General features: G+C 34.6%; 1 protein-coding gene across 1 annotated transcript; it reads right to left on the bottom strand.

Annotated features, from left to right (window-relative positions):
• Positions 1 to 403: 403 nt before the first annotated feature.
• Positions 404 to 8,234, bottom strand: LOC112499982 (F-box protein PP2-A15-like). Its single transcript, XM_025103245.1, has 3 exons — positions 7,755 to 8,234; positions 6,696 to 6,814; positions 404 to 923 (listed from the first exon to the last, which is right to left on the bottom strand). Exons 1-3 carry the CDS (start codon positions 8,064 to 8,066, stop codon positions 461 to 463), a joined length of 894 nt encoding a protein of 297 aa, XP_024959013.1. The 5' UTR covers positions 8,067 to 8,234; the 3' UTR covers positions 404 to 460.
• Between the last annotated feature and the right edge of the window lie 2,959 nt (positions 8,235 to 11,193).

The raw sequence follows: 11,193 nt of genomic DNA, 5'->3' as shown, positions 1-11,193 counted from the left end.
TCAACCATAGGAGATAACCTGAAAGATCCTTTCAATAAAGAGAAAAACCCCATGGTTGTAGAGTGAAAGCTAACAAAATATTAGTGGTGAGGCATGATAAAAGCAAATCAAAGAAGGCAATAACGCATAACATTCCATTACAACATTTAAATTTTGACAAAGCCGCTATTTGAATATGGAAATAATGCTAACAAATATGTGATGAAGCAAAATTGAATCATAAGCACATCTACAACAATTATTCATGGACATGGAGGACACATACCTAATTGCAAAAATCAATCAAGAAGAAATCCTCCTGATAGCAACCAAATGCTTTCTGAAGTATAGACTGCATTATATATATATATATATATATTTATATATATATATATATATATTTATATATATATATATATATATATCCTAACTAAAACATGTAGGGATCACTGAAAAAGCTACACACAACATATGCCACAACTTACTTCAACACCATTCTCCTTTTACCCGCTTTAAGATCGCTGGGGATTATAGATACTGCATCTACACAAATGCCACCTTTTGAATGAGTGCAGTCTATCTGCTTCATTGAGAATCGAACTTCAGTGGCAGGATTGGACTCGTTTACAATGAACTCCCCTACCTTGTAATCTATCCAGCAACCCCGTTTTTGACATCCATTTGCCTCATCTTCAGCACAATCATCTAAAAAACATACAGTAGATGCTTCTTGACCATCTGACGTGGACAAATCAAACCTTACCGGTTTTATATCCCAACCATGGGTGTGTTCAAAATAGCAAACACGTCGACCAAGCCTTTTGGAGAATCTTCCCAGGTGTATTCTAAATGACAATGTATAGATATCTGCTGGAAGAGGGAACTTCACACAGCCATCCACCTCAAACCACCATATTTGCTGCAAATAAGCCACAATATTGAACCTGCAAACACTAGCAGAATCAATATGTTCTCCTTACTTTTAAAGCCATTAATTAATGCAAAAACACAACAAATGTGAAAACCTTACAAAAGAAAACCATGACATATGAAAAGTAAAGAAATTGAAATCATTTTCAGAATAATGCGATAATACGCTTTACCATGATTTATTGACAACTTATGTATTAAGTTTTAGCTTTACTATAAGAGAAACAAAGTGCATCCTCATATTTGAACAAAGTATCTGGCACTACATGGACTAAGGCAACAGAGTGATATAATGTGCACTGAAGACGCAAAGATGGAAATTTGGCTCTTAACAATCACATAGCACCTGGTGTTTTTTAAATCATTTAGCAGATTCTATTACAGGAGTGTGCAACATATAAGAATGGTTTTAACGCCACAACCTCCAATTAAGTCAAAAGTATTAACCAATACTATTTAAGATCTGTCGATTAGAGCACTTATCCGTCAGTATAAATTTCAAATGAATCTTTATTTTGAAAAGCAGGAAGGAATGAGGAATTGCTGATTAGAGGAATGAAGATCTGCTCAAAAAAAGTTAATATTACCAACTTTTACAACTGCACTAGGTTTTACATAGACAACTGGACAAGGCAGATTGATTGCTAAACTAGCATTAAAGCGGACACCAGGGACCGCTATAGGCATCTCTTTCATCATCTAGTGGACAATGCAGGTCAAGCACCAATATAAAAAAGTAAAGACTAATGCTCAAGCTGGGTATTGGCACAGCAGTTATCATCGCTATTAACTGTAAAGTACAATTTTAGTAATGCAAACAATCCTTTTTTTGGGGCTGACGCTCTTTTTTTTGTTGGTTCATAGTCCACACGGGGTTCTGGTCTTGTTACTTTATGTTCCAGACATATCAACTCGTGGCATTTGCAATTAATAATGCACATCCGACAGCTGCAACTAAGCACTCACAGGGAAGAAGCATTGGAATACACAGAAAATAGCAGAAATAAAAAATGACACCAATATTATTCAAAATACTTTACTTACCACAGAAAAATATGTCAAAGGATGTGTTTTGTATATATTCTGAGTAAGAGGTCGTTTACCCATCACTTACCGGATAAGCGCTTACCGGATGTCAGTTACCTTACTGGATGAGCATGGCAATGACCGAGAATCTTACCCGGTAAGCGGCATGGCAATGACCAAGACTCTTACCCGGTAAGTGAGGAAGAAGACTCTTACCCGTTAAGCATTAACAGGTAAGAGACACTTACAAACAATTCATTTTGATGACCGAGAATGTTATCCGACAAGGTAAGTGCCGGTGGGATTCTTATTGGTAAGCACTTACACGGTAAGCATTCAGTAAACAGCCCCTAAGTCAACTTCATGGACAGCTCTATTTTAAAACTGTAATCTCTAATGGTGGGTAGGAATCGTCCATGAACTTGGTTTTAACCAACCATAAGGCCTTATAAAGGTCTATCCACAGTTGCTTGTGTAATCGTAAATGTCGGTGGGGAATGCTAGGTGACTTAATCGATTGAAAAGTTGACACAATGCAAAGTCCTATGTTCATCATTTATTATGTTGGCCTGACACTGGGCCTATAACCATAAAAATGTAACGTTAAAAAATAAAAATCTCTGACCTCCAAAAGAAACCACTTTGACCAGCACATGAAGGATGCTCGTTGGCTATTTAGTTATTATAAAACTCTTATGCACACTCTTAGCTCATAACTTCTGCTCCAGAAAAAGCACAAGACTTATGAATTGCATATTGCTCCATACCATGAAAAAGAGCAACTCCAAGGGGCAAAGACAGGCATTGACACTCAATCAAACATGAAATATTAATAACTTAGAATAAGTCCAGTTCTAACCAATTGGAATGGCTTCCCAAGTACACCAATGCCAAACCCTTCAAACATGGTTACTAAGAACCACTCTTAATGGTGCTTAATCCCAATGAACTTATCTGACAATCTAAGGATACTGTTGCTATTGTCCAAGACAATTGCAATTGATTGTGAACCTAGAATTAAATTACATTTCGTAAGCTGACAGGATATCCATCAGAGTTCCAATTTTCTGATCCACAATAGTATCAAACTATGATGATCTGGTTATGTGGCAGAAAGAAGCTCTCTCATTTCCGTTTCACATTCATCATTACATGAGTCAAAAAGACACCTGCTATGGGCATGAGCAAAGGAAGACAAGATCCACATGTATCACAACTGATCTCTCAAAACATACTCGAATGATTTGGAACACACCTAAATAAGTGTTAAAGCCTAATAAAATGGACTACAAGGGAACATCAGGCTATAGTCTGAGAATAGTGGAATACTGGTGCATATATTTTTGCATGAACGTCTATGATTTGGAGGGGAGAGAAATAGCAATCGACTAAGAACTAGCTGTTCTAAACCCAAAATGAACCATGATCCAATAAGTTGGGGTCGAAATAAACAAAATAAGGTTGAAGATGCAACAAAAGCTAGCAATCCCCAAAGTTGCCAACTTGCAACATTTTCTTTTTTGTAGAAAATCCATGCAAGTTTATACATGTTTTCTCTCCTCAAGTTTACACCCTCTCTCTCTCTCTCTCTCTCTTCTCACAAAAAAATGATAAGTGCAACAGTAACTTTTTTGGGGTTGCCAAATCTCTACTATAAATTAATACCGGTAACCTAATGACAAGCAACTGATGTACATAACATAGTAGCCCGGTTATTCTTGCAAGATAGAAATCTACAATCTTCTGTACCAAGAAACCTGGTAAACAGATCCAATCCACATGAGCACTCCAGTTATCACATCAGCAATTTTGTTTGTCCTATTTGTCCGAACAAAGAAACCATAAAGCCATTGTCATCAATACTGAAACTTCCATGACTCCAAACCACACACGGAATTAATTGCAATAGTTACTTCCATGATGCTATAGGACATACATTCTCTCTACAAAAAGTTCAAAGTTATCAAATTATGTGTCTGCAGTGATTGTATTGAATCAGAACAAAGATGAGGATTTCCACAACATCTCCAGAATGTTATCTTCTAGACCAAATACTAGAAGTTAAAAATACATGCTAACTCACTTTCTACCCTTTCTCAATATATTTTACACCCTATCTCAGTCTCTGTCTTACATTGTCTCTTTCTGTTGCTCTGCATTCACCCATATTCTATCCACCTTCACCTGTAACATCAAGTCATCTGTTCTCTCTCTCTCTCTCTCTACCTCTCCAAAAAAAAAAGACTTCTACATGGATATGACCACCATAAATTGTTCCAAGATTTCACCAGCTCCAAACATCTTTCTCCCTCTCTCACCTCCAAAGACATCACTACCCTCCACCACCTTGTTCTCCGAATGCCTCTCAAGAATTGAATGTGTTGCATTGAGATGATTCCCACTAATCACCAAGCTGTTCAGCACATCCTCAAACTAAAGTTTTAAGTTGTCCATATTATTATACTTCAAATCCTAGATAATAAGTCAAAATCGGTTCGATAACAAATGTTTTTGTCCAAAGTGACTTCAATTCAATACCAAAACTGAAAAGGTTTACATCCACAATACTAATGGAACTCAAAGATGTTGATTCTACAGATCATTATTTCTCCAAGCTTATCTGTCCTCGCTTCCCCAGAAGGAAAGAGACGCTGATATACAACCCAAAGAAACAGTGAAACTTAGAAGTTAGAACTACAGCAACTAAAGTTGATAAAAGGCAGTCCTAGAAGTCAATTTTGAACTTGCATATAGGAGACAACAACTCTTCCTTCAGTATCTGTTGGACAAGTTGGAACTACAGAAATCCAAAAGGGAGAAGTAATAGCTAAGAAATTTTTAACTTTTCTGAATACGATGGAGGGTGATGTAAAGATGAATGATACAGTAGTACTTAGAAAGAGAGATCTCTTTCTTTGTGCTTTCACCTCTAACTATCTTGTGTACATTTAGATGTACTAAAGCTTGATGAAAGCCAGAATGAAGTAAGCACATAAAAATACATTTTCTGATCAACAAGAAAGGCATCACCCTCTTCCATTATTGGGGGCATTTACTCGATATGCAAGAAAAGAAGAGGGAGAACTAGATTGAGAGAGAGACAGTTGGTAAGAAGCCAATTTTGATCAGATGTGACATGTGGAGAGTGAAGAAAGAGAAAGGCAGTAAAGAAAAGCAAATAGCAAAATGTTTCACCTCCCTCCATCCCGGCCTATTTACACGTGCACACATGTAAAATACAACAGGTGCGCAACAGCTAAACTTTATTCGAACTATAGATATCACCAACTTCTCTATAGAAAGTTGTTGGTACAATCTAACAGCATAAACATCACAAACAATTGAATTCAACTACAAAAATTAGCACAAACTTTTAGGGTCAAAACATCCCAATGTGATTAACTTTTCCATGCTTTCCCACAAGTAGATATAGCATAGTCTTATATGACTCATCACCGTCCATGAGATTCCCAATGAACGCAAGAATGAATATAAAACAAAAGTTCATTTTTACTATTAATCCAATTTCAGATCACAGTTATGCCTTCTGCATCATCCCTTAATAACAATCAAATAGTAAGAACTAAGAACATCCATAGGACATGATAAAATAAGAAATCTACGGAAATCCACAGGAGATAACACAATAGCTTCTACATCAAGGCTGAATTCTATATATGACCCCTGCTGACGCAAAAAAGTAAATCATATATCACAATATGCAAGTCCAAATTATGAACCTTCTTGCTTCAATTTGAGCCATTAAAGTGCTATCCATGCCAACTATGATAAGCCATGGGCCAATTCATGACTTGGCTACATATCTGTCTTTATGTACACCTAGTTATTGTTTCTTTTACTCAGATGGGGGACACATATGTAGTCATATTTATTCAGTGGTACTTTTATACTATTTGGGTAGAATATTGAGCCCACTAACCAATGAACTATCCTCTTCTATATTTAATAATCCACTTGTGGCTTATTTTGATGCAATAAGACCCTTGAATCTCACTATTAGTAGCAACAATCACCTGTTTGTGATAAGAACAAACATCATTATCATTGATGTTGATAGCATGTTCATCAAAAGGCTTCAAAAGTCAACTTCCACTAGCAGAAGAAAGAATTGAATTTAAGATAAAATCCAGGCTATGAATAGCCGGAAACCATGAAATAACAAAGACAAGTTTCGGCCGCATATGGCTAGGGCCAAAACCTAGGGAAATTACCCACCCACCCTTCTCCATGAAATACAAATGTTTTTTAAAATCCCTTTAGTTGTTGTCTTTACGTAAATGTGACTGATTATTTTCTTTGTAGAAGATATCCCCATAATTAAATTTTTTCTAATTCCGGCAAAATGGAGTTAATGATATATCCATACAAAAACATACAAAAGAATAATTTCACGAAGCCTGCAAAAGCAACCACCAATACAAGTCAGGCTAACTAATACTAGGTCAAGAGAACAAGTAATGAGAACAGGAGGAAGATTAACCGCTCAGCAAAAACTTTAACAGGCATGATGTTCATACAACAAAATCAACACATCATTTTTGTTCATTTCTCTTTATTCTTTTATAGATAAAACTTATATATCAAATCGTCTTTCTTAGAGTGTAAACATTGGATCCTAACATGATATGCAGCCTACTGCTACATTTCCAACATTATCTATATGTAGGCTGTATCTTATCAAGTCATAGCTTGCATTATTTTAAACAACTATGAATTACAGAAGCATATGGTAATCCAACCTAGATTCTTCGGTAGAAACCCAATTCCAGTATCTCCGGTCTTCTATTCCAGTTATTGACATTGACTTGGTGGATATCGACAAGCAAACTCTTCCAGTAACCTTATCCAACCATACTTCCTGCCACATTCCAATATTCCATATTTCAAAGTGATGCATATTAACAAATACCCAACACTTGGCATCCAATTTAAGGCTCCTCTTTTGGAAATACTTGCCAGTTGCCATTCTCCAACAAAAAGCAAAACAAAGTATCAATAGCAAACTAAATAAAACTCTAGCCTTGATCACATGTCAAACTAAACTAATATGCCTCACGCCAATAGCTCTACTAGCATTATCCTAAATCATTCAAAAATACATGTGTACCCAAAAAAATGCATATTTAGAATTATAGATATAACCATAAGGCTTGCAATCCCATGCTTCCTCAATTATATGAATTACAAAGTTATAAGCATTTTAAAGATAGAAGGATACACACTTGATAAGACTTTGCAACGCTAGTTTATATAAAAACCATCTTCGTACAACTCTTTAGATAAAATTCCAGCATCCCCAAAACCTCAATCCCATCATGCTCTATAATCAAGCAGTTGGTTCAACATAAAAACAGTGTAAAAGAAAAAAAGGTAAGAAAAGAGTGTGTTAAAAAAAAGTGTCATATTTATAGTAAAAATGTCAACTTCCTCAAGAATACAACTCAGAATAGTACATATATCCTAAATCTAGTCAATTATGGAAACTGGAATTAGTTATGGAACCAAGATAATAGTGATTACGAGGTTAGCTGATAATCAGTGATTTTAACCATTCCTGGAAACTAGTAATTAAGGGGAGTTAGCTAATATCACTACCTTCAACCATTCCTGGAAACCAACAAGATGCTATACTCGAACATAAAATTCATGTTAATAACTAGAGTTCAATAAAATTTAGGTTTCAATCCGAAGAAAAGGAGCTTCAACCCCAATTTGGTAACAAAAACCCTAATGGAAAAAAATTTAAAATAGAAGCCCAAAAAGATAAGGAAATGAAATAACAAAATTTACATGCTTGCCTTATTGCCATCATCGAACGGCACAGGACGAGAAAGGAGAGCAAATACGTCTTTTTTACACAGGTTTTGATACATCTCCGGAGGCAATAGGTCCAGAAGATCGTGGTAGTTATGTGGAAGTTTCGATTCCCACACGGCGTCCGAAGACGCCGCGTCACGGAACGCTCGGTTGAGGCGTGCTAGATTACATATCTCCGGTGGCGTAAGATACAAAAAAACACACGCCACGCAGCTCTCGGGTATGTCCCCGAGTCCCGGTCCGTCGCCGGCGATGGGACCCCACTCGGTCAAATTGGACAACGAGGCTCCCATGTTGTATTATCAAGTCATATTGGAGGAGATGCAGCAGGTGGCGGTGTAGAAAAGTTGTTGAAGTAGTGGAGAAAAGGGGGGTTTTGATCTTGGCAGGATGATCGTTGACAGCTTTCCCCCTGGATTTTTGTAGTTTTGCAGTGGTACTGAACACAGATTTCTATCGATTTTGGATTCACAACTTGGGTCCACACGCTATTGGATAACGGGCACATGGGTCGGGTTATGATCCGAATAGCATGTGGACTAGGGGCTAGGACCACATACAAATGTAATTATGTAAAGACTCTTTGTTATATACTATCTTATAAATCAGATTTATTAAAAATTTTAAAAATAATTTTTAATACATAAAATATTATATATTTATATACAAAGTCTTAAAAACAACTCATTTATACTACTTTATAAACCAGATTTATCAAAAGTCTTAAAAACAATTTTTAATGCACAAAGTACTATATATTTATGCATAAAGTCAAAACAACTTATAATGCATTAAGTACTACTACTTTATGTATTCAGTCTTAAAATCTTTTAATCTACAATTAAAATAATATATAGTACAAGTTACTAATGCATATTGTTATCTTTTTCTTTTCATGTTCTCAAAATACTTTTGACACATTTCATTTATGTCTTCACCTTCTCATGCATCTATGTCTTCTTCCCATCCTCCAATGTGAGATTCAAACTGATATTCATCATGAGTTATTAAAAGTTTTCTCATTCAATTGCTCTAGAACTCTTGGTCTCTTGATTCTTTGCTCTTAGTGTAAATCGAACACATTTGTGGAGTCGTTTAAATATGTTGGATTTTAAATGTATTGGATTTTAAACTGTGATACAATTTTTTTCATCCATACACTGTAATTGGAACCATAACTCTTATTTATTCAAATTGTATTAATATGTAAAGACTAAGTGTAACTTATATCATCGTTAAATCTTATCTAATAAAACCAGTGAAACTTCAAAATCATTAAAATTCACGGCTCCCGCCGCATTACGCATGTACACAACTAGTCTCATATTAAAGGAGATTTACAAAAATTACGTTTTATTGCTTTTAAACTATAATATTATTAAAGTCAATAATTAGCGAATCATTTTTTCTTACCAAGTTTTGGAAATCACAAAAATATCAAGAGCTAACTGTATCGGTCAGGTTATAATTGATGTTAGAGGCGTACAAACGAGCTTAGTTCTGATATCGGTCTTGGGTTCAACCAAAACCCATTCCTAAAAGGCCCGATTAATCCCAATCGTTTCGACTTTACTCTCGGGATTTTATATAAAGAATCCCTTAACCGAAAGGAAATATGATTGAAGATGGCGAAGCCAGAGATATGCCCATTGTTATCTTGTTGGAGACTCGAGAAGATGAATGTAGTAGGGAGGATGAGACTCGTTGGAAGGCGTCATGGGATGGAATGACGATTGGATGTGTTCCTTTTGAGTGTGTGTATATATATTAATAAAGTATAGAATGGTATTCGTACAATACAATAAGATATATCTTGATTTTAATGTTTCATTTTATTTTTTGTTTTCATCGATGTTGTAATACCATTTTATGTGGTTTTGAAAAGCAATAATGTTTTTACTTTTGAATAAAATATAAACTTGAAGATATTTTAAAATTTTGAAAAAAATATCAACATTAGTATCAAATTAACTATTTAAAAGTTTTCGTTTTTATGTGTAATTTCTTTAATTTAATTTTTTTTATTATAATTTAATTTAGGTTTAACAACAAAGTAATTTATTTTTGGTTTAATAATATAATTTTCTATAAAGATAATAATTAAATATTCTGTTAAAACTCATGATTATCACAATTATTTTTTAGATCTTTTTATATTTACAATGAGATGTTCATCTTGTATTTGATATATTTTTATCTGTAATTAGTTACACAAATTCAAATATGAAGCTTTAATAAGTTGTAATTACGCATAATTTACTTGCAATCTTGAATTTTAAGTATTATGCATCAATAAACAGTATTTTATGCATAAAAATGGTTTTTAAGAGTTTTTGTTAAATGTTTTGTAATATAGTATAGATATGGATATCCTTAGGTGCATACGGGTTGGGTTGGACGGTTTGGGATATTTTTATTTTTTAAAACCCAATCTAACTACGGCGATTTAGAAAAATCTCTACTCAACCCAACTCCTTCAAAAGTATAATCCAACTCTTACATGTTGTAGCGGGTTAGATGGTTGAACGATTTGGTAGTATTCATGACATTGAGGAATACAATACGATAAAAATGACTAAAAATATATAAATCGAAATTATTAGTTATTACAATCATCCAAATATATAATTAAATCATTAAGTTTTTGAATCAAGTACTTTAAAAGTCCGAATAACAGATATACCAAACTGCCCAAATCATCACTTTAAGTACGACTGTGTTATTAATCTACAAAAGTTAAACAATTTATTAAGAATTCAGAAGCATGAAAAAAGGCCATTTGTTATCACATTAATTTACAAAGTTGATCTCAAATTAGGGTTTATATCGCATCTTCAACTTTATGTATTATGCAATATATATAGGTTTATCGCATATGTATTTCTTTTTGTCGTGTGACATACTTGTCTGGGTGGATATTGCATCTTTGTTGAGATATATGTGGATATTGCACACACTTGTTTTCTTTGGTGTGTGATATGTTGTTCTTCAAGGGACATGCACCTCCTTTGTGTGATATACAGGTTTGTCGCACAACAATATTCCTTCTTTGTGCGACATATGGTTGTTTTCAGTAGTGTGCAATATACTTCACGCTTAGAAAAAATTTCAAAATCAAGGTTTTTGCTAAAAAAAAAATGATTTTTAAAGGGTTTTATGCTAATGTGTGTTTAATTCAGGGTCCAAATGACAGACTCTGAACAACGGGATTCAAACCATTCTGATGATGAACATCTTATGCCATCTACCTAATACAACTTACAGTACCAAGACTACAAAGAGTTCTAGCACTGCGAGAGGCAGGCGCTTGGCCTAGTAAATTTGGTTATTGATGATTTCATTTCAGACACTGAGATATGTACAAATATTTGTGGCTTGGGATATTCTCAAGAACTTCGAAATCCAACAGGCTTTAGAAGG

Source organism: Cynara cardunculus (assembly GCF_001531365.2).
Source record: "Cynara cardunculus var. scolymus isolate 2C chromosome LG 1, CcrdV1, whole genome shotgun sequence".
Lineage (NCBI taxonomy): Eukaryota > Viridiplantae > Streptophyta > Magnoliopsida > Asterales > Asteraceae > Cynara > Cynara cardunculus.
This window is presented reverse-complemented; position numbering and strand designations above follow the sequence as displayed.

What these genes read in the sequence shown, in the direction of transcription:
- LOC112499982 (XM_025103245.1), bottom strand. Translation starts at nt 8,066, where the DNA reads ATGGGAGCCTCGTTGTCCAATTTGACCGAGTGGGGTCCCATCGCCGGC. An exon ending in CGTTCGATGATGGCAATAAG is followed by an intron (nt 6,815 to 7,754) that starts GCAAGCATGTAA and finishes GGAATGTGGCAG; the next exon opens with GAAGTATGGTTGGATAAGGT. An exon ending in GTTTCTACCGAAGAATCTAG is followed by an intron (nt 924 to 6,695) that starts GTTGGATTACCA and finishes TAGTGTTTGCAG; the next exon opens with GTTCAATATTGTGGCTTATT.